Genomic DNA, 24,432 nt, shown 5'->3' on the forward strand with positions numbered 1-24,432 from the left:
ACCACATATTTTTTTGTTGTTGTTCCATGATCCTTAGCATGTGGCTCCCATCATGGTTGCAGGATGGCTGCTGCAACTCCACCCATCATTTACATGTTCCAGGTAGGAAGATGAGGAAGAGGAGAGGGTAAAATAACTTGTCAGTAGAATTCATCTCCTTTATACAGAGCTTTCCCCCAAATCCTACCCAACAATTTCCATCTACATCCAGTGGACAGAACTGTGACACATGACCACCACTGTCTGCAAGGGTGTCTGGGAAGTATGTTTACAATTGGGAACATTATCACCCATAATAAAAATCAAGGTTTATTTAGTAAGAAAAAGGGATGTTGGGTAGGATACAGCCAGTAGAGAAAGAGGTTGAAGATATGGGAGAGAGGGTTTATAATTAATAGATTAAAATCCCAGAGGTGAGAGACACAGTATTCAGGGTACAGGAACACTATATGATTGGCACAGTTTGAGTTGCTGGGGATATCATAGTAGGCAGAAATAAACATGTTTTCTTTACCCTCATGGAACTTACTGTCTTGTGAAGAAGACAGACATTAATCACAGACCAAATTTTTGTGAAGTTGACACTGCTGTGGAGGGTAAGTAGGGGGCTTTGTGAGTAGGTTTAAAGAGGATTTGATCTACTCAGGGAGGTGAAAGATGGAGGAAGTGATGATTGAGCTGAGACTTGAAGGCAGATTCAGAGTTAACTGGATGAAGGATGGATGGATGGTTGGGATGGGGGAAAGTGTTCCCAAAAGAGGAAACAGTGTAAACAAGGGCATTTATGTGCTGTTTGTTTTTAAATTTTTATTTTTATTTAATTTAGAATGTTTGCTATTGTTATGTCTTCAAGTTCACTTGGAACTTGAATTAACTAGGAAAGTTCACTAATCTTTCCTAGTTAATTCCATCCAGTGTATTTTTTATTTCAATTATTCTGCTTTCTATCACTAAGCCCGTGATTTGCACCTTATTAAATATATCTCATTTCTCTACTTAACATGACCATTCTTTTTTCTAGCCTTTTGGACATATGGAACATAGTTATAATAACTTTTTTAATGTGCTTGTCTGCTAAATATAGCATCTGTGTAAGTTCTGGGTCAGTTTGGATTGATTAACTTTCTTTTTCCTCCTCATGATGGGTCACATTTTTCTGTTTTTTCATATGCTTGAGTTTTTTTTTAATTGCATGCCAGGCATTATGAACTTTACTTTTTGGTAAAATTTTGGTATAAAGGTTTACCTTTTGGTGCTATTATTGTATTATTATACATCTTCTTGAGCTTTATTATGAGAAGCAATTACTCGGAAGCAGTTAAATCTTTTTCAGGCCTTGCTTTTAAGATTTATTAGGCAGGACCACAGCATTGTTCTGCTAAATTATCCCAGCCTACTGAGGCAAGCCCATCTGAATACCCCATGCCTCAGGAATTGAGTTTTTCTGCTCTGGATGGTGGGAACAGGCATGATCCCCAGACCTGTCTGAGCTTCTGACACTTGTTCCCTCTAACACTTTCAGGTGGTTCTTTTCCAAGCCTTGGATAATTTCTTTATATGCATTCACTAATCAGTACTCTCCTGAATATTTTATGGCAATCCTTCAAAGGTGTCTGGAGTTCTCCCTAAGTGCAGCGCTCTCCTTTTTGGTATTCTGTTCTCTGAACTCTAGCCACCTTGGTCTTTCTGGTCTCATCTCTGTCACCTAAACTGAGTGAATCCTTTGGACTTTGACTGCGTTCTCCCTCATTGCACCACAAACTGGAAACTCCCCCAAGTTGTAAAGGTTCACCTCATTTTTCCTCATCTCTCAGGGATCACTGATTTTCATTCCTGGATGTCCAATGTCTTGAAAACAATTATTTCACATTTTTTATCCTCCATTTTTTTAGTATTTTTGTCAGGTTGGAGGGTCAATTGAGTCTCTAGCTTGCCTCTTAGGAAGCTATGTGGTGGAGACTTGTTTAAGAATAATTTCCTTTCTTTCTTTCCATTTTCGTTTCCATTTCCTTTTTCTCTTCTTCTTTACTCTTCCTCTCCTCTCCTTTGAGCTGGTTGGTTTCCTCACTACTGCCAAGTATCAGATATAAGTGATAGCTGTACTTTAAAAATCTGTGTTATCAGATGAGGAGAAAGAGCCTGAAAAAGAACAAGAAATTTATTCAAAATCAAGGATTTGAGGAAGATTTTGGATCACGGGTAATGTGACCACATATTCCAAGGATAACTCTTCATAACTCTGAGTTTAAGAAACTTCTGAGTGTAAAGACAGGTTAAAGAGACAGATTAACCTCCCTTCAAAGGATAGATGTTTAAGCCTTAGGATAGATACTCACAGAATTGGCTCCCAGCCAGGGAGCTTCCAAGACTATAGTAAGAATTAGAATAACTGTGCTCTAATCTTAGACACTGTCCTACATTAGGATGAATCTATACATAGGACAGACAGCCCATGATGTGGGTCACATGATCATAGCTTCAGTCCAACTTCAGAGATTATAAGTCACCAAGAAGGTCATGATGGTGAGAAAACATGTGCAAAGAGTATTGAAGAGCCTTTAACCAGGCTTCAGATCTCGTTAACATCAGAAAATTCATCAGCAGAGATAAGCCCATGTATGTAGTGATCATGGATGATCTTTCAACCAGAGTTCAAGTTACTCAACATCGCTAATCATCAGAGAAATGCAAGTCAAAACCAAAGTGAGGTATCACCTTACACCTGACAGAATGGCTATCATCAGAAAGAACACAAATAACAAATGTTGGCAAGGATGTGGAGGAGAAGGAACCCTCTACACTGTTGGTGGGAATGTGAATTGGTTCAGCCACTATGGAAAACAGTATGGAGGCTCCTCAAAAAACTAAAAATAGAACTACCATGTGATCCAGCAATTCTACTCCTGGGTATATATTCGAAAAAAACCAAAAAACACTAATTCAAAAAGATACATGCACCCCAGTTTTCATAGCAGCATTATTTACAATAGTCAAGATAAGGAAGCAACCTAAGTGTCCATCAACAGATGAATGCATAAAAAAGATGTGGTATATAAATACAGTGGAATATTAACCATAAAAACAAATGAAAGTCTGCCATTTGCAACAACATGAATGGACCTAGAAGGTATTATGCTTATTGAAATGTCAGAGAAAGACAAATACTGTATGTTATCACTTATATGTGGAATCTAAAAAATAAAACAAACAAATGAATATAACAAAACAGAAACAGACTCCCAGATACAGGGAACAAGCTAGTGGTTACTAGTGGGGAGAGGGAAGGAGGGAGGGGTAGGGGATTAAGAAGTATGAACTACCATTTATAAAATAAATAAATCACAAGGATATATTCTACAGCACAGGGAAATATAGCCATTATTTTATAATAACTTTAAATGAATATAATCTATAAAAATATTGAACCACTATGTTATATACCTTAAACTAATATAATATTGTAAAACAACTATAATTCAATATAAAAAAGTTATTAAGTGTAGTTGAATACATGGTGAAGAGAAGCCATAGGAATGCACTTAATGTAGAGAGGTCTTTAGGAGCAAGTCAAACCTTAGTAATCATCAGAAATTCCAATCTGGAAGGAAACTGTTGACTATCCAAAATGTGATAAAATACTCCCCTCTCTTCTTATCTCATGCAGATTCCCCCAATCTCTATAAGTCGTTCTTTGGATCCCTCTTCACATGGCTTTGGCAAGGGAGTCGCATGCCCTTCCCTTCCTCAAGGGAGAGAAAGACACTCTTTCCCAAGCCAAGGACCCACAACACTGTAAATTGTTCTCTAATTCTTTCTAGTCTCTAAGTACATTTGGGCTGAGAAGGAATGGAATAAGTATCAGTAGTATGAGTAGTCTGCCACCCCTGCCTAAGCCCTATTGGATTGTGTTCAGGACTCCTTGGTGGCTCTCTTTAGAATATGGGGATACTTGGCATCTTTTTTTTTTTTTTTTTTTTTTTAGCTATGTGGCTTTAACCAAAATTCTGAGGCAACTGTAAAAGTCCCAGTGAATATCCTACTGAATTTGTATTGTGTTTTCTTACTTTATACTTCATGCTTCTGTCATGAAAATCATCAAAATAATTCAGATTTTTATCATTTCCCACTTAGAGCATAGTCTTGAAAGGTAAGTTACTGAGAAAGTATTTTTAGGCCCTAAATACACATTTCCAAATTAATCTCCAGAAAAATGAATATTTATTTGGCTTTTGGATTGGGAAGGACATCTGTAGCATTAAAAATATAGAGGAAATGACAATGGAAAAGAAAGTAATGGCTTACATTTTTTCCTAGATCAAGAATTCATGAACAAAATTAAGAGGCAAGCCACAAACTAAAAAATAAATTGCAGCAAATGAGCTAGATATAAGGTTAATAATCTTAATATTTAAAGAACTCTCACAGCAGAAGTACAAATGTCTAATAAACATTGAAAGTGTGTTCCACTTCATTAATCATGAAAGAAATGCAATTTAAATCAATTAAATATCATTTTGTCTATCAAACTGGAAAATATTTTTCAAGCAAACACTCAACACTATCAGAGGTACATGTGACCTCTTCTACATTACTAGTATTGATCAAAATCTTTCTGGAAAGCGTTTTGGTATTATTGAATAGCAACCTTAAAATAGTTCATACACCTTTGACCTAGTAATTCCATTTCTAATAATATACCATGAGAAAATAATTTGAAATATGCACCGAAGTTTGTGGGGAAAAAAATCACCACAATGATAATTTAATGAACAAAAATAAATAGAAATAATACTTTTGTTAATTAGTCATAGGTAAATTCATATCATTGGATATTGCATAGTTATTATAAAGGAAGTTTGCAAAGGCTTTTTAATGTCATGGAAAATGTTATGTCAAAATAATTGTGATGTAACATCATGTACTAAAAAACAGTCTCAGGTGGAATATATCATTTACCATTGTGCATGTGCGTGTGTGTGTACAATGTTGGAGTTGGTATGGTATCCCAGTGCTTTTCAGATTATCCTTGTTTCATTAAATGAATCAGGAAATGCCATAAAGCTGAAGTATGTGATGACTTGTCTAAGCCCAGCTCCCTGTTATAGTTGTCGTTAAAGCTTTGTGATTCTCAAATTAGGGGGTTTAGAAGTTTTATATTGATGCTGAACATTAAAAGACACATATGGAGCTAAATCATATCCCAGGTATATGAGAACATTCAGATATACCTCTGTATTTTCCAATGCAAATGATAGAGGGCCTGTGTGTCACAAGATACCAAGAGCCCTTATGGCAAGATCATCTGATAAAATATCAAACATCCTCAAACTGTGTGGAAGTTCTACTTGCAGGCTTCTTCCTCTTGTCTCTTCTGGTAACCTTCTGCTTATTAATGGAATATTAATTGCTAGGTGGTGGGAGGGAGGAATTAACTGGAAGGGAAATGTGGAGTATGAAGGAAGGTGTAACCTATTTAAGTTTATAAAAAAATCATTTGATGTAACCTCGAGATGTCAGTTTGGCTGATCCCGTGATACAAATTGGCATGAACCGCTCAGTAAGGTTTCTTAAAATTGTGTGAGCGTGACTGGACTCAGTTTGTTTACATTAGACTGAGATCCATTAGTCCTTGAAAGCAGGTAATATGTGTGTTTTTGCTCATCATTATTTCCCCAGCACTTACCACAATACATAGCACCTCTTAAGCATACAGTACTTTAAAATTTCTTTCTTCATTCTTACACATATGTAAATGAAACAGATGAAATCAAGTTACCTCCATTCCAGAAAACATGGAAGAAGGATTTAAGAATTCCATAATGCTCATTTTGAGGCACCATAATATTTTATGTTTGGGCCTCAATGAACAGTATCTTTGTAAGAGTTTTAAGAATCATATTTTGAATGATTAGTCTATCATTCACTTAGGGGTGTTATAATAGCATGATATGATTTTGGTTTTATTATTCCTTCTTGCACATCTATTAAATTATGATTTGTATATTATTCTGTTTACATTATGCAGTGAACTTTTAATCTAGAATGTTTTGCCTTAAAGTACTATGTCTAATATTAATACATCTTCTTTTGTTTATTAATTGTGTGCCATAACTTAATTCATCCTTTTATTTTATCCTTGCTATATGTTTATGGTTGAAATATTTCTATTGTGAATTGCATGTAGTTGTTTAATAATGGAAAAATGTATTGCATAAATTTCCTTTGATTAAAGCATCCCAGAATGTCTATAATTGTAGTTTTGATTTCCTCTTTGAAGGAAAGCTTCATTTATTCCCTCTCTGATGCTTTTCCTGTCTTTATGTAGTTCTGCACTTCTGCCCTATATCATTTTCCTTGTGCCTGAAAAATCTTTTGACACTTCTTGCAGGGCAGATCTACTGGTGATGAATTCCTTCAGTCTTTGCTTGTCTGAGAAAGTCTTTATATCTCCTTCACTTTTAAATGATACTTTTGCTAGACATAGAAATCTAGGTCACTGGATTTTATTCTTTTAACATTTTAAATATTTCACTCCACTTTCTTCTTGCATGCTTGGTTTCTGGTGAAGTCTTCTGTAATTCTTGTCCTTGTTCTGATATAAGTATACTTAGAATTTTTTTCCCTCTGTCTTCTTCCAATATTTTTCTTTGTTTTTGGTTTTCTGCAGTTCGAATATGATGTTCCTCAGTGTAAATTTTTTAGTATTTACCTGCTTGGTGTTCTCTGAGTTTCTTGGACCTGTGATTTGTTGTCTTCATTAATTTTGGAAAAGTCTTAGCCATTATTATTTGCAATATTCTTCTGTTCCATTCTCTCTCTTTTCTCCTTCTAGTGTTCCAGTTATGACATAGTTGTATCCTTTGAAATTGTCTCACAATTCTGGAATGTTCTGTTCTGTTTTTTTCATTCTTCTTTCTATTTATATCAGTTTGGCAAGTATCTCTTGCCCTGTCTTCAAGTTCATAAACTCTTTCCTCAGCTGTGTCCAGTCTACTAATCAGCCCATCAAATGCAGTCTTTATTTCTGTCATGAGATTTTTTTATTTCTAGCATTTCCTTTTGATTCTTTCTTAGGATTTCCATCTCTCTGCTTACATTACCCATCTGTTCTTGCATGTTGTTTGCTTTTTTCATTAGAGCCTTTAACATATTAATTGTAGTATGTTAAATTCCCTAATAATTCCAATAGCTCTGTCACATTTGAGTCTGATGCTTGCTTTGTCTCTTCAGACTTTTTCTTCCTGCCTTTTGGTGTGCCTTGTAATTTTTTGTTGAAAGCTGGACAGGTCATAGGAACTGAGAGAAAGAGAGGCCTCTATTGTGAAGATTTATGTTAATCTTGCTAGGAGTTGGGCTTTGTTTAAAATTTACTTTAGCAACAGGTGGCAGAGGCTTCATATTCCTCTAGCGTCCTCTCCTCTCTTGACTTTGGGCTTCCTTAGAAAGTCTCTGTCTTGCAGCTCATTCCGCTATAATCCACTATAATATAGTGGAGCCCTGTTGGTATGGTGGTATGGTGTGGGGGAAAGGGAGTGTTTTGTAATATTCCAATTAAATTTCAGTGTTTTAGTGAGCCTGTGACCCTTACAAGTACTTCTTCTTGTATAGTCCCCACATCTCCACCCACACAACTCTCCCTCTGCCACACACACACCTTAGGTGAGACAAGAAAGCTAGAGGGGGGCTGGAGTGAGAAAAATAATGTCCTACCTTCATGGCTCTGGGACAGGGCTCTGGTAGTCCTTCCTCCTGGAAAGTAGGGCGTTGTTATGGATAAGGCTCTGGGCATATTTCACAAGGATAATCACAAAGACTCTTACCCTCCTCCTGCTGGGGCTGCCAAGGTGTCTTTCTCGTATCTTTACTGTGAGAACCTGGTGAGATTCCTGGAAATAAAGCCCATGAAAGTGTGCTTTCTCAACAAGACTACCACTCCCAGGAGTTTCTCACTCTCATTCTAGTCCATATTCAGCCTCTAGCAGTTTGTCAAATTTTTCATTTAAGAGTTCCTACAAGGTTATGGCTCTAGTGGCTTCTGCCTTAGGTAAGCAGATCTTGTCTGTGACTCTTGATTTGCCTGTCCCTCAATATTTCAGGATGGTGGTTTGCTCTGAAACCTTGTTTCTCCTTGAAGTCTAAGAAAACTCATTGACTTTTAGTTTGTTTAGCTTTTTGTTCTTGTTAGCACTTCTTTTCAAGACTGTATCTCTAGCCTCATATTCATTTTGGGAAGAAAAGCAAAGAAGAAGTAAGAAGTCAGTAGATATTGTGGGTTACTGAAAAAAGGAGAAACCTAGACCCTGTGTTACAGGGATGGGAAGAAACCCAAGATAGGTTTGTAAGATCCTCTAGCAATGTGGCCTTGTGCCTCACTTCTTGGGTAAGGCCAGGAAGAGGACAAGGACAAGACTACAAACTAAAAATGGTTGTGTGGTATCTATATGCTTTCTGAGCTTTGGGCTTCCTCACATAGTTTCTCTCAGCTCAGGATATCATGGGAGTATAAAAAGAATATGTTAATCAAAGACAGCCTCACAGAGATGAACATATGATAGGAGTAGCAGAATATTTCCCATGTATATGAGTGGGGTATGACACCCTCAGAGAGAGTCAGACCCCAAAAGGGGCTTTGTGGTAAAGAATTAGGCTCAACTCAACAGCTAGCTGCTTGGACAAACATTGGTAAACCAGATATGACATCATGTCATGCTGGCATGGACATGTGATACTCAACATATATCACTCATCCTGATGTTTTGACACTAAGATACCATAACTTACAATCCCAAAGAATGGAGTGCGGAGAACTTCACACTGCTGGAGTTGAGTTTCAACCACTCAGTAGATTGGGAACTTGACAGAATTCAAGTTGAATTGCAGAGAAAAAGAAAACTTACATTTCCTGCATACCTAAATTTGTCAGATAACATCCATACCTGATGAATAACGAGCAGCAGAAAGTATGTGATAAATGCTGAGTATCACACACAAATTTATCTATTCAAAATGTGGGGCACGTGGTGCTTACTGGTTGAAAACCACAGTGGTCTTACCTCTAGGCAAGAGTGACGTCCTGTGAGAAATTACCTCTGGCACTTTGATGGGTACCAAATATAAAGGGAACTAGGTATTTGAGGAGAAAAAAGAAGTTCTAACATTAAGCATTCTTCTCTCTGCAGACTGAAATCTGCCAATAGTGAGGTGTGATTCCACATCATTCCTCCTTCTCCCTCTCCCCCATCCCCCTTCCTCTTCCTCCTCCACCCTGCCCCTCTTACTTCAGACACTCCTCTTTCCTCCCTAGTTATTTTCTCTACACCCTCCTTCCTCTTTCTCTTCCTTCCCCTTGTTTATTTTCCTTTCTTTTTCATTTACCCCTTAATCTCTCTATCTCCTTCCACCTCCCTTTCACACTCTTCCATCCTACATCTCTTCTCCCTTATGCATTCTACTTCCTCATTCTCTTTCATCCTGCTTTGTCTATTTCAACTTAGTATCCATTCCTTCTCCATTCTCTTATTTCTCCTTATCTTAATAATTCCATTTACTTGCAACTGCTATTGTCACTCATTCTTTCTTTTTCTTCTTTCCTTCCTCCCTTCTCTTTCTCTTCATCCCCTCTCTTTTCAACTTTTCTCTCTCCATTTCTCCCTCTCTTCATGCATCCTTCTAGCAATAGGATGATGAAAAGCGAGAGAATAGAATGGAATCGAGGTGTACTTAAAATGGTAGAATCAACAAGAATAGGTGATGGATTAGATTTGGGAACAAGGCAGAAAGAAACATGAGTAACTGTAAGTAAAATAGGAAGAGAAATAAACTACTAAATATGTTGTTTGAAAGCTACTTATAAAAAAGCAACAAACATTCTAAATGGTAAAATCATTTCAAGAAAAAGAAAGGGATGTTACTTTTTCAGATTATTGCCCAATATTGTTTTTGTTATTTCAGCAACTCATATAAGACATCAAAATGACTGCAATATATATTGTTAATTAAGTGATCAAATTATTTTTTTCTTATAGTATGATTTTACATTAGAAATCTCAATAGTTATAACTTTTTTAAAAGCCCCCAACTAGAATTGGGGGCTTCTGCTTCCAGCAGGAAGAGGTAAATGGTATAGATGTACTCTTCCCTATTTGTCACTGAGCATTATATATAAACCAAACGTGTAATGACCCTGAAAGTAGGAGATAAGATGGCATGCTCTCTAGGGAACTTGGATCCCAAGCAATGATGTGGTGGTGAGTTCCCTGGCTATGTAATTAGGCACCTGGTCTCTCCCAATCAGGGTGGTATCAGTAAAAGCTTAATATGGAGCTGGAACTCTCACTTAGCCCTCAGTAACAAGAAGCCCCTCTCTCCCAGGTGTCAGTGGAGGCTGAGTAGGAATGTGGACTTCCACCCACATGTGGTAAACCAGAAGATTTAAGTAAGATTCAGATCCTTATAAGATGCAAAATATCCTGGATGCAATTGAAAATCAATTGTCATATCAAGAACTATGATAATCACAACTGGAATGAGAAAAGACAGTCAACACACACCAACACCAAGATGACAGATATTAGAGTCATCTACAAGGGTTTTTAAACAGCCTTGATAAAAACGTTTCAATGAGCAATTGTTCATAGGACACATGAAAGAATAGAAAGTCTCAGCAAAGAAATAGAAAATCTTCAAAAGAATAGAAGATATAAAGAAGAATTTTAAAAATTTAGGAACTGAAAAATCCAATAAATGAACTTAATCAATAGATGAACTCAACAGCAGAATAAGAAGACAGAAGAATGAATTAGTGAACTTGAAGGTGAAATGATAGAAATTATATCTGACAGAGAAAAATAGACTGAAAAACAAAAATAAATAGAGCCTTCAGGTATTTGTTGGACTATTGCAAAAGATCTAACATAGGTGTCATCATAGTCACAGAAGGAGAGAAGGAGGAAGGGCTGAAAAAGTGGCTGAAAACTTCCCAAATTTGGAGAAAAGTATAATCAGATAGACTCAACATCATCAGCCAACAGGATCTAACTGATATTTATAGAACACTCCACCCAACAACAGCAGAATACACAAAACTCTGATGAAGAACTCAAAGAAGATCAAAATAAAAGGAGAGACATACTGTATTCATGAATTAGAACAATCAACATAGGAAAGATGTTAATTCTCCCTAAATTGATATACAGGTTGAATGCAGTTGCTATCAAAATTACAGTAAGATGCTTTGTAGATATAAATTATTCCAAAATATGTAGAAAAACAGAAGAACTAGAATAATAGATAAAATAATTCTGAAAAAGAAGAATAAAATTCTATCCAACTTCAAGACTATTGTATAACTACAGTAATCAGGACTATTGCAGTATTGATGGATGAGTAGACACACAGACCAGTGGAACAGAATAGAGAACTCAGAAATAGCCTCATGCAAGTATGGCCAACTGATTTTTTACAAAGGTGCAAAGATAACTCAATGGAAGGATTATCTTTTAAACAAATTGTGCTGGAATGATCAGATGGATTTCTGTAGCTCTGCCTCTCCCATACCCCCAAATAAAACTCGACCTAGACCTCAAATCTCATTCAAAATTTCAATCCAAATGGATGATAGACTCCCATATAAAAGTTAAAACCTGGGCTTCCCTGGTGGCACAGTGGTTGAGAGTCCGCCTGCAGATGCAGGGGACACGGGTTCATGCCTCGTTCCGGAAAGATCCCACATGCCGCGGAGCAGCTGGGCCCGTGATCCATGGCCACTGAGCCTGCGCATCCGGAGCCTGTTCTCCGCAACGGGAGAGGCCACAACAGTAAGAGGCCCGTGTACCACAAAAAAAAAAAAAAAAAAAAGTTAAAACCATAAGTCTTTTAGAATATAATATAGGATAAAATCTTCAGATCCTTATGGCTTGTTGAAGAGTTCTTAGAAATGACACAAAAACCACAGTCTTTGAAAGGAAAAAAAAATCAATAAATTGGACTTCTAAAAAGTTTGCCATGTGACTCTGTTAAGAGGATGAAAACACAAGCTACAAACTGGGAGAAACCAGTTTGCGAACCATATATCTGACAAAAGACTCGTACATAAAATATATAAATTCTCAAGGTTCAACACTTTAAAAAAAAGAAAGAAAACAATCAATTGAAAAATGGACAAAAGACATGAAGAAACATTTCTCCAAAGAGGATATATTGATGGCAAATAGGCATATGTTAAAAATGTTCAACATTATTAGCCATTAGGGAAATGTAAATTATAACCACAATGAGTTATTATTTCACATTTATCAGAATTCCTAAAAATATGCAACACATGCTGCCAAGGATTTGGAGAAAATAGATCCACTCACATATTGTTGGTGGGAATGTAAAATGATACAATCACTCTGGGAAAGTTTGGCAAGTTTCTTATAAACCTAGCATGCTCTTATTACACAATCCAGCAATTGCCCTCTTGGGCATTTATCCCAGAGAAATGAGAACTTATGTTCACAGAAAAAACTGTACAAAAATGTTTATAGCAGCTTTATTCTAATAGCCCAAACTGGAAACCACACAGATGTACTTCAGTGGGTGAATGGTTAAACCAACTGTGGCACATCTATACCATTGAATAGTACTCAGCAATAAAAAGGAGAAAACCACACAACTTGGATGTATCTCACAGGCATTATGCTGAGTGAAAAAAGTCACTCAAAATGTGACATACTGTATGATTCCAATTTTATAATCTTCTTGGAATGTTAAAATTACAGAGATGGAGAACACATTAATGGCTTCCAAGGGTTAGGGATAGTGGTGGGAATGGAGGTAAGTGTGACTATAAAGGGGTAGTACAGGGAAATCTTTGTGGTGACAGAATAGTTCTGTATCTTGGTTGTTGTGGTGATTACTGTGGAAACCTCCACATGTGATAAAGTGACATAGAACTATACACACATGTGATACCAATGTCAATTTCCTGGTTTTGATATTGTATTATATGTATATAGATGTGCTCACTGAGGGAAGCAGCTAAAGGGTACATAAGACCTCTCTGTACTATCTTTGCAATTTTCAGTGTATCCATAATTAATTTTTAAAATTTAAATATTCTTAAGTATGTTAAAGTGGTAGAATTAATAAAATAATTTGCTAAGAGCAGCTGGCCCAGCTGTATTTCAAAAATCATGCCATAAATATTGGCATGGTTGGATACTATTACTGTCACCACTGAATAATACTGTATACTGGATGCTGCCCTTGGCCCTGCTACCAATGCTGCGCCTAGAAACTGGATTTTCTTGCGGTTCCTGCTCCCACCATCACAGATATGGCATTGAATTCCATCATTGAATCTTTGAATCACTCCTTTCAGATCAAGTGTTAGGTTGGAATTATGACTGTGCAGTAGAAGACTTGACTCGGCAGGTCTGGGGTATTCAAACCCTGTGCATTCCGAAAAATGTCTGCACATTCCAAAGAAAGGTCCAGCTCTTGACAAACCCCTGGGAGATAACCTCTAAGCCTTTGGCATATGGTGCCTGATTAGAGTCTCTTTGTTCACCCGGGGCTTTGGGCCAACAGATGGTTTATGTTAAGAGTATGATTTATAGTGGGACCTTGAGCCTTGCGGCATTAGTTTGACCTCTGCACAGGCTGAAGACTGAGTAAACTAAGGTTAGCCACCCAGGTGTTCCATGCCTACGTGACTGACCTCCAGTAAAATCCCAGGCGCCAAGGCTCAGGTGAGCTTCCCTGGTTATCACACATCTTGCTGGGAGAAGCACTGCCATACAACTCCACTGAGAGAGGACAACTGGAAGCTCATCCCTGTTCTCTCCTGGACTTTGACTTAATGCATCTTTTAGCTTTGTGGATTTAAATCGATATCCTTTCATTGTAATAAACCATAGCCATGAATGTAGCACCTATCCTGAGTTCTGTGAGTGCTTCTAGTGAATCATTGAACCCGATGGTGGTCTTCAGGACCCCACCACACTGGTAAATCCTAGATCACATTCTCTTAGCTGCTAAGGGAATGTGCATAAGTGAATAATATATCTGGCCTTTTTGGCAGATATATTCTTGCAGTTGGAACTGTTACATAGTATAGAGTATACACACTTACTAAAATGTGAAAAAAAACATTTGCAATACATCTAGCTCTAAGGGATTTCAATAAGCATCTGTAGGACTGTACCAAGAAGTCCGCAAAATAATTAAGACAAAGACAACACAAGAAAAATAGGTAAAAGACTTGCATAAGTACTTTCCAAAAGAAATCCAGTAGGTCCATTCTTATATGAATATGTGGTCCACTACTTACTTATCAGAAATGTAAATTAAAAACAGAAGGAGATACCAATAAAATACACATCAGATTGGAAAAAAAATTGGAAAAGTCTTATGACACCAAACGTAGAGTATATCAGTCTTACTCCTGGGCATCTGATGTCATAGGAATAAATATTGAGCATTAAAATATAAGGATATATGTACAAGTATTTTATTGCAATGTTGTTGGTATGTGCTCCCTCCCTCCGCCAAAACACCTGAAACCAAAATGAATTACCATCAGTGAGGAAATGGTTGAATACATTGTGGTCCATCCCTATTATGGAATATTATGCAGGAATATAAAAGAATGAATCAGAGGTAGATTAGCATTAACTAAGATAAATCAGATGCATTAAAGTGTATATAATATGATCTTAATTTTTGTAAAACAAAAAACATGGAACATGTTTGGACATAAAAGGATATAAAAATGGCTGTTAAAAATGCATGTCTCAGGACTTCCCTGGTGGCACAGTGGTTGAGAGTCCACCTGCCGATGCAGGGTACACGGGTTTGTGCCCCGGTCCGGGAAGATCCCACATGCCGCCGAGCAGCTGGGCCTGTGAGCCATGGCTGGCTGAGGCTGCGTGTCCAGAGCCTGTGCTCAGAAACGGGAGAGGCCTGCGTACCGCAAAAAAAAAAAAAACAACCATGTCTCAGATGAGGGTATAGAGGTGAAAGAAAGTGGGAGGCAGTAAGTAAAAGAATGCAATTTAAAGTATGGCATATATAATGTAATCCCATTTATGTAAGAATATATATGCATAAAGTGTATGAAAAGGTAGCATCAAAATCTTAATAGCAGTTACCTCAAGGTGGTGAGATTTGGAGTGATGGCTACTTAATTTCTAAAATATTTAGGTAATGTTTGAATTTTTAATGATGAATATGCATTATTTGTGTAATGAGTAAAAGTAAGTGAATTCATCACAGGAAAGAAAAAAGAGTGCCTCTCAGGTTTCTTGCATAAGCAGTAGGGTGGATGGTGGGATTCATTCATTCATTAAATATTTTTTGAGCATATAAAATATGCCAGGCATCATTTTAAGTGCTAGGGATACAGCAATGAATAAAACAAACAAAAATCCATCTCTCTAAAAGAGAGAGAAGGGCATGACTAAAGGAGAAACACAATGTGCTGAGGAGGAGGATATATGGGACCTGTTAATAGTAAAAATACCAAGACAATTGCAGAAGTGAGGTAGTCTGTTGGATTATAGATCTAGAACTCATAAGCCAAGTCAAGAACTGGAAATACAGATTTGGGGGCAGAAAGCATATAACATGGTGTTTCAGACCTTTCCTGAGTCTGATCACGTCCCACTGCAGACACTTTACAGAGGAAGTGCTGAGGAAAAACAGGCAGCTTGACAGGGGAGGTTGCTATGCAACAGATGAGGAAAGTCATCCAGCCAGGCAGAATTGATGTTGGCCCTTGGGGACCAAATGCTGCAGTTCTTCCCAGCATTAGCTTCCTTTCATATGTTGGCTCCTGGCAGGAGCTGATGCAAGAACAAATGTGAAGTGTACAAAGATCTACCTTGGATTTTTGGAGAGTATCAGTTCAATTTGAGTCATTTCACATCTGTATATCATTTTCTGCCTTTTTGAGCTTCTCCAGTCATTCTGGAAGTGCAGCACGTTTGTTGTTGGGTAGGACCCCCGTAAGTACTACTTGTGCTTCCCGTTGAGAAGCCAGGCTCAGAGAATTCCAGTGGCCTGAGTGGGCTCATGCAGCTAGTGACACACTGGTCCAGCACTCCATCCCACGAATTGAGGCCCAGCCCTGGAAGGAAGCAGGGCAAACGTTTACTCTTAATCAAGGCTTGCCATGGCTCAGACATACAGGTGCCTTATTGTCCTGGCTGCTCCAGCAGGCACCAGAAAGGCCTCAGGGACAGCGTTTGTGCCACTCATAGCAAAGAGGCCTGACGGAGCAGGGAGTGGACCCCAAGGAGCAATTTGCACACTGGGATGGACCCACGTAGAGCAGGCGGGGAGGGGGGAGCGGGGGACTTCCACCTGTGCCCTCCGGGATGCAGAGCGTGAGCTTAGGTCTCAGGGAACAGAACACTTGCTTGCTTGGGACGGGTGCTGACAGAGCAGGGGAGGTGGGGCGGATCTGTTGCTCAAACTGAAGAAGGGAGGGTGCCTCAGTCCCCGGGCCAGCGATGGTGCAACAGGGGTTTTTAGGGTCTGGAAGACCCAGGCCCACATTTTGCATTTTCTGTTTACTGGCTCAGTGTCCTTGTCTAGTTCATGTTATGTCTGTAGCTCAGCGTCTTTATCTGTACAATGGAGATGCTGATATCCACCTCCCAAGGCTGCTGTGAGAGGAAAACAAGCTCCAGCGTAGATCGTGCTGTGAAGTACACGTTGTGCCCTTCCCTCCCCTCCTCCCCGCCTCCACACACAAAATAAATAGCTGGAGCTGCAAAAGGGCAGGAAAGAAGCTAATGTTTATGAGTCTGGAAGCTGTTGGGTGGGGGGGAAGATCATGTAGAGTCACGTGGCAGGCACAGACTTTTTCTACCTCCATTAATGTATCCTCTCTGGCCATTCCTTTTCCTAGGCCCCCTAAGTGGATGAGCTTATTTTTAGCAGGAGCCAAGCACTTGTTGCAATTAGAGACCCCACACAGAGACCTCCTTAATAGTGACCTAAGTGCTGCTAGACTAGAGGGTGGAGTTGCATGCCCACCTGACAGGAGGGGCCTTGAGAGGGAGGGATAGAACAGAGACGCATTGCGGAAAAGGTAGGGGGCCGGTGTGTGGGGCAAGGGGTGGGATCTAGAGGCACAGCGCATCTGTTTGGGGGAGGGGATATAGAGGAAGGGGAGGGACCGCTGTAAACTGTCCACCTGGTTGGTGGTGGGGTGGTGTGTTGGCAAAGGGGCGGGACTGCTTCCCGCTGCACATGCGCAGCTTAGCCTTCAGGGCGAAGCTTTTGTTGGGCAAACGGGCGGGACTCTTATTTGGTCGGTCAGTTCTTGCGCATGCGTACAACCATGTGAGGCGGTGGGTGGTATATTAGGCGAAGAGGCGGGGTCGTCCTAGCTGCCGCGCTGGCATTTTCTCCTGGACAAGGAGAGGGTGCGGCTGCTGAGAGCAGAACACTGCAATCCCGATCCTCTGAGTCGTGAAGAAGGGAGGCAACGAGGGGGTTGGGGTTGGGGCCTGAGGCAAGGTGAGAATTAGCCCCCAGACAGGGCATCTTGCCCCCTGGTGCGGGCCCCCCATTTTTCATCCCGATCCCTTTACCCCGGATTCTGATCCCTCTTCCACTCCCCGAACCCCGATTCACACACCCCTCACCTGAACCTCCCTTATTCAGAATCCCTGTTTGCTCTCTGAACCCCTCCCATCGTTCAGAATCTCTACAGATTTCTCGACCTCGATCTGTACTGTTATACGATTCCTCCTGATTGGAAAACTCCATTCAATTTCCCAAATGCGAATCCCAACGCAATCTGCCTGGATTCAGAACTCTTATCTGAACCCCGATTTGAAGCTTCTCCCCGTCGTAGCTTCTCGGGATTCAGAACCTCCATCCGGACACCCATTCACTTTTCGCACTCCGATCTGGCCCGTTCCCCTCACATTCAGCACCTCATCCGCCCCCACAATCAAACCTCAAACACCACCATCTCCCCAAATTTGTTCCTTCGCATTTGCCCTCTGTAGTATAATGCCCAACTCCTCCTCCACACCCCCCAGGCTCTGCTCTTGCCAGAGGGACAAGAACCATGTCTCAGAAAATGGACTGTGGTGCGGGCCTCCTCGGCTTCCAGGTGAGATCTCCACTCCCCTCCCCACCATTTCCCTAGCCGACAGTTCCCCCCGGGCCCCTTTGGCTGTCCAGACGCCTGGATCCGATTTTGCCTTCTTGGTGCCTAGATTCCGTCGTTTTTCAAATTCCCATGGTTTAAGGGCGCGGGGTGTGGGGGGGGGTCGTCCCTTTTCAGCCATCAGTCCCTGCTCAGAGAAAGGGGAGACCCTGTTAGTAGTCAGGGCAATCTGCCCAGAGAATCCTGGTTGGGTAAGGAACCTTTTTTTTCCGTAGTCCTGAGGCTTGTAGAGCTCTCCGCCGCCCCCTCCCCCAACCTCCCGCCTCCACCCTCCCTTTCTCCAGCACTCCCCACCCCCTGCGACCCCCTTATTCTCCTCAACTCCTCAAGGCGGCACTCTTGCTCCGCCTCCTCCTCCTGAGCTCCTACCTCACTCTGCATTGCCCTGTTCTAACCTCACTCCTAGATCAGCACCCCCCATCCACTTTGCCCCCTCTCCTCATTTGGCCCCACCCCTTTGTTTAGCCCCTGCCCCACTCAGCCCCTACCACAAGTTTTGTTATCCCTTAATCCACGCAGGCCACTAGATCTCTTCCTCAGCCTTCCTCTTTTTGCACCAACCGCTCGCCTGCACCTTCCCTGCATGTTCTCTCCCCTATCCTCCCAACCCCACTTCGCAGACCCAGAGATTTAATTTTTTTCCCCCGTATTTGCAGGCTGAGGCCTCCGTGGAAGACAGCACCTTGCTTATGCAGACCCTGATGGAGGCCATCCAGATCTCAGAGGCTCCGCCTACCAACCAGGCCACAGCAGCTGCCAGCGCGCCGAATGCTAGTCCTCAGAGTTCACAGTCCCCAACAGCCAGTGAGATGGCTGATATGCAGGCTTTAGCAGCTGCCACTAAGCCTAAGACAGCTTTTAAGGCCCAGAATGCCACCACAAAAGGCCCAAATGCTGCCTATGATTTCTCTCAGGCTCTTAATGCCAAGGAGACTCCCAACACACCGCCTACAGCAGCCTTTAAGTCCCAGAATGCCCCCCCAAAGGGCCCAAATGCTGCCTATGATTTTTCCCAGGCAGCAACCACCAGTGAGTTAACTGCCAACAAGTCGGAGATGGCCTTTAAGGCCCAGAATACCACTACTACGGTGGGCCCAAATGCCACCTACAATTTCTCTCAGTCTCTCAGTGCCAGTGAGATGGTCAGCACTCAGCCCAAAACAGCCTTCAGGGCTTGGAATGACACCACTAAGGCCCCAGTAGCTGATACCCAGACCCAGAATGTTAACCAAGCCAAGATAGCCACTTCCCAGGCTGACATAGAGGCTGACCCATGCCCGGGTATCTGTGAATCTGATGGTGCAGCTGCACAGACATCAGCAGATGGTTCCCAGGCTCAGAATCTGGAGTCCAGGACTATAATTCGGGGCAAGAGGACCCGCAAGGTGAGATCCCTGCTAGTTCCACTTTGCTTTGGGCGCTCTCTTTTCTTCTCTGAGGTTGTTCATTTGTTCTAAACAAAACAAAACAATATATGTAACTGTCTGTATTTGACTAGGTTGTAGGGGATGATAAAGGTGAAAGTGTTAATTCCTGTTCTCTGAGTGTCCGCAGACTAATGGGGAGATGAGACATGGACACATAATATATACAGCCTGTATGTAATTCACTTTACGTTTTGAAAGTAGCCACCATGTGTTAGGTCTTGGCCTAGGCACATTCACACAGGTTATCTCACTCACTAAATCTTCAAGGTACCTCATACCAGCTAGGGATCATAGTTTCAGTTTTATGAGAAGGAAACTAAGTCCCAGAGAGGTGAAGTGACTTGAGTGATTTGTCCAGGGTGGTACAAGCAGAGCCAGTGGTGGACATGGGAAGAGGAGAAGCCTCAGGCCCCACCCTTGGGTTGCTCCTGGCCTGGTTCAGAGATGAAACTCCTGCCTGGAAGACAGTGAAAGACAAGCCCAGGACTCAGGGTGACCATTGGCTAGTGGGTCAGGCTGTCACTACAGGTGAGGGTTTTAGGGGGCCTTCCTGGAATAGATATGGTGAGGACATAGAAACAGTTGGTGACCCTGACCTTCCTTTTCTCTGATGATGCAGATTAATAACTTGAATGTGGAAGAGAGCAGCAGTGGGGATCAGAGGCGGGCCCCACTGGCTCCAGGGACCTGGAGGTCTGCACCGGTTCCAGTTACCACTCAGAGCCCACCTGGCGCACCCCCCAATGTGCTCTGGCAGACCCCATTGGCTTGGCAGAACCCATCAGGCTGGCAAAACCAGCCAGCCAGGCAGACCCCACCAGCACGTCAGAGCCCCCCAGCTAGGCAGACCCCACCAGCCTGGCAGAACCCAGTTGCTTGGCAGAACCCAGTGATCTGGCCAAACCCAGTGATCTGGCAGAACCCTGTGATCTGGCCGAACCCCATTGTCTGGCCTGGTCCAGTTGTCTGGCCGAACCCATTGGCCTGGCAGAATCCACCTGGATGGCAGACTCCACCTGGATGGCAGACTCCACCAGGCTGGCAGGGTCCTCCAGATTGGCAAGGCCCTCCCGACTGGCCACTACCCCCTGATTGGCCACTGCCACCCGATTGGCCGCTTCCCACTGACTGGCCGCTCCCACCTGACTGGATCCCCACCGATTGGCCAGTTCCACCTGACTGGCAGAACCTGCGCCCCTCACCAAACCTGCGCCCCTCTCCCAACTCGCGTGCCTCACAGAACCTGGGTGCCTCACAGCCCCGAGATGTGGCCCTTCTTCAGGAAAGAGTAAGAACTGTAACTCCCCAGTCACTTCTCCCCCCACCCCTTGCTCTTTTCATTGTTGTCTTTCCATCTATAATTCAACCAAGTGTTCTGTAAATATCTTATAACTTTTATGATTTCCTTTTTCCCTCCCAGGCGAATAAGTTGGTCAAGTACCTGATGCTTAAAGATTACACAAAGGTGCCCATCAAGCGCTCAGGTAGGTATCCAGTGCCCTCTCCTGGAGCTCTGCTCTTCCCCTCACCCCGTGCTCTGTGGACATCTCTTTGCTTATATGTCCCCTCCTCTTCAATCCCGTCCTTCCATGGTTGAGTCTTCCTTTTTCACTGACTGTGCTCCCCTGGGCAGGGCTGGCAAAGAGGTCGCAGCTCTGTGGCCCCTGCTCAGCTCAGGTGCTCCCTCCTCTCTCCTACAGAAATGCTGAGGGATATCATCCGTGAATACACTGATGTGTATCCAGAAATCATTGAACGCGCATGCTTTGTCCTGGAGAAGGTGAGAAGGCAGCCCTGAGGAACAGAATGATGGGGAAAGGTTTTTTGGTTTTTGTTTTTGATAGATATCATGGGAAAGTCTTGATTTAAAAGATTCATGGGATTCCTACTGGGAGTTTAGGGCAAATCTCACAGGGAGGCGAAGGAGTAGCTGAGTGTGGGTAGTACTGAGTGGGGGTAGCTTATGCTAGATTTTGTAATTTCATAGTCTGTTTTCTTGTCCCTGTAGAAATTTGGAATTCAGCTGAAGGAAATTGACAAGGAAGAACACCTGTATATTCTCATCAGTACCCCTGAGTCCCTGGCTGGCATACTGGGAACGTAAGATGGGAAAGGAGGTGGAACATTGCCTTTCTCAGTGATGCTTTTTTCCTGGAGTTTCGAGTAGGCCAGGGTCCAGGATTCAGGGTCACATAGCAGGTCATGGGCAGACCTGGGGTAGAATTATCCCCTAGCTGAGGAATACTGGGGAAGCTAGATGGGTAAGCTGCCTGGGGTGTCTCATGCAAATGACTGCTGAAAATATATTCTTTTTGTACTTCTTTAGGACCAAAGACACACCCAAGCTGGGTCTCCTCTTAGTGATTTTGGGTGTCATCTTCATGAATGGCAACCGTGCCAGTGAAGGTGAGTGGCTGGGCCAGCAGCTGGGGGTTGGCTACCGCCTGTTTTCCACGCTCATTTTCCATCCCTTGTCTCCCCTTGCCTCCCATTGCAGCTGTCCTCTGGGAGGCACTACGCAAGATGGGACTGCGTCCTGGGTATGATTGGGCTCTCTCATCTCTTGCCTGTGTATATCATCCTTTGGCAACAGAGGATGGTCCCAGGATTGCATCAGCCTGGTGGTCTAAGGGAATTGGTTTGGGGAGGTACAGAGCCCAAGGATGTGACCTGGGTGGATGGGGAAATAGTCCTGACCTCTCTGCCTCTTCTCTTGTCTCTGACCTCTGTGCTGGAAAACTCTTTTCTTTCCTTTGGGCAATGTCATAGTGTGTGATTATGGATCCCTTTTTTGTTGTTGTTGTTACTATCAGGGTAAGACATCCCCTCCTTGGAGATCTGAGGAAACTTCTCACTTACGAGTTTGTAAAGCAAAAGTAAGTGATGCCTAAGCAGCTTTGTCTGGTCTTCATGAATTCTGTGTGCTGGTCAGCCTCAGAAAACCCTTTCCATGCTCATTTCTTATACTAACTATACCTATACCTATGCATATACACACATATGTACGCAGGAGTATTTATTGAGTATGCTCCTTGTGGTTGGATTTTCCTGCAGTATAGTGATCTTGCAAGTGGAGCCTGTCCACCACGCCCACAGTAGATATTCCAAAGGCTGAGCTTAGCTGAGGCTTTGCAATGGGCCTATCTGTGATTCAATGACAAGATTATAAGCACTTGGAGCTAGAGCTGTGACAGAGAGGGTGAAATTAAGTGTTGTCCTTTCTATGACCCTACTCAAGCCACCCTCCAGGCCTAGGTGACTGCTTTGTGTAGAAGCACTGGCACAGGAATTCAAAGGCCTGATTATTAGAGGGTAAATCTGTGTTTAGGAATGAGACTGGGGGGAGTTGCTACCTGAAATCTGGGATGTCAGAATCTCAGATTATTATGCATTGATGGACTATCATTCTGCCTGGGTAGAAACAAAGGCCTTTCTCCTCTTTCTAAGGTACCTAGACTACAGACGAGTGCCCAACAGCAATCCTCCTGAGTATGAGTTCCTCTGGGGCCTCCGTTCCTACCATGAGACTAGCAAGATGAAAGTGCTGCGATTCATTGCAGAGGTAATAGAGGAACTGCAAGACTCAATAGGTTAAGGGATGAACTGTGACTGACTGGGAAAATTCCAGAGCAGGAATGAGATTTTAGGTATCACACACGGTAGGTACCACATTATTGGTGGTATTTGTTGTTACTACATAAACAATAGCACAAAGTAGGGTGCTAAATATATAGTAGGTGCTTCATAAATATTAACTAATACTATTATGGGTTTTATTTTCTATTCCTCATCTCAGGTTCAGAAGAGAGACCCTCGTGACTGGACTGCGCAGTTCATGGAGGCCGCAGATGAGGCCTTGGATGCTCTGGATGCTGCTGCAGCTGAGGCCGAGGCCCGGGCTGAGGCAAGAACCCGCATGGGGATTGGAGATGAGGCCGTATCTGGGCCCTGGAGCTGGGATGACATTGAGTTTGAGCTGCTGACCTGGGACGAGGAAGGAGATTTTGGAGATCCCTGGTCCAGAATTCCATTTACCTTCTGGGCCAGATACCACCAGAATGCTCGCTCCAGATTTCCTCAGACCTTCGCCGGCCCCATTATTGGCCCTGGTGGTACAGCCAGTGCCAACTTTGCTGCCAACTTTGGTGCCATCGGTTTCTTCTGGGTTGAGTGAGATGTTGGGTAGGTATATCACTTTGGATTGGGCACTTAGGGTCATTGGGAGATATAGAATCCATGGGAATGTATTTATGTGCTCTAGCTGGGAGTCCTAGGAAACACGTGGTGGGTAGCAGAGGGAAGTATGCGGAAGCAGTATTTGTTATTTATGTTCCTTACTATTTGGTATATAGCATTGACTTTTACATTTTTTTTCTTTTTTATGTTCACAGATATTGCTAATCAGTTGCAATAGTCTTTCCCCTGAGTGAGGCTGAAGCCTCAGAATCCTTCTAAACACAGCTATCTAGAGAGCCACATCCTGTTGACTGAAAGTGGCATGCAAGATAAATTTATTTGCTGTTCCTTGTCTATTGCTTTCTTCCCCCCCTTGTGTGCTGTCAAGTTTTGGTATCAGAAATAAACGTTGAAACTGCAAAGTGAATTAGATGTGCTCCCTGTTTTTTCTGTGTTTAGGGAGAGATCAACATGTTTATATGGGAGAGATGGGGCCTCAGTTCTAGCCTGAAGGGCGGATCAGCTTTCTGACTAATGGATAGGGAAACAAAGGAGGGATTGATGAACACGAATGTTAATGAGGTCTAAAAAAAAGTATGGTATTAAATATCACTGAAGTGACTCATATGTGATAGATATGCTGCTAGGTGTTTTGAA

At 42.1% G+C, this 24,432-nt stretch overlaps 1 protein-coding gene across 4 annotated transcripts in view; it reads left to right on the forward strand.

Annotated features, from left to right (window-relative positions):
• MAGED1 (MAGE family member D1) overlaps positions 1-24,194 on the forward strand; it is a 73,377-nt gene extending 49,183 nt beyond the window's left edge. For 3 of the 4 annotated variants that reach the window (XM_079911494.1, XM_079911493.1, XM_079911491.1), the window contains 12 exons: positions 18,042-18,115; positions 18,829-19,557; positions 20,219-20,887; positions 21,020-21,083; positions 21,300-21,379; positions 21,608-21,699; positions 21,926-22,005; positions 22,097-22,139; positions 22,413-22,475; positions 23,047-23,161; positions 23,396-23,781; positions 23,991-24,194. In XM_079911494.1, the coding sequence (XP_079767620.1) occupies positions 18,071-18,115; positions 18,829-19,557; positions 20,219-20,887; positions 21,020-21,083; positions 21,300-21,379; positions 21,608-21,699; positions 21,926-22,005; positions 22,097-22,139; positions 22,413-22,475; positions 23,047-23,161; positions 23,396-23,773 (2,358 nt within the window). In that variant the 5' untranslated portion in view covers positions 18,042-18,070 and the 3' untranslated portion in view covers positions 23,774-23,781; positions 23,991-24,194. Of the gene's footprint in view, positions 1-17,374; positions 17,512-18,041; positions 18,116-18,828; positions 19,558-20,218; positions 20,888-21,019; positions 21,084-21,299; positions 21,380-21,607; positions 21,700-21,925; positions 22,006-22,096; positions 22,140-22,412; positions 22,476-23,046; positions 23,162-23,395; positions 23,782-23,990 lie in introns of those variants that run through there. The other variant, XM_079911492.1, reaches the window with a different exon arrangement.
• Positions 24,195-24,432: the final 238 nt, after the last annotated feature.

The sequence above is a fragment of the Stenella coeruleoalba genome, assembly GCF_951394435.1.
Source record: "Stenella coeruleoalba genome assembly, chromosome: X".
Taxonomy (NCBI): Eukaryota; Metazoa; Chordata; class Mammalia; order Artiodactyla; family Delphinidae; genus Stenella; species Stenella coeruleoalba.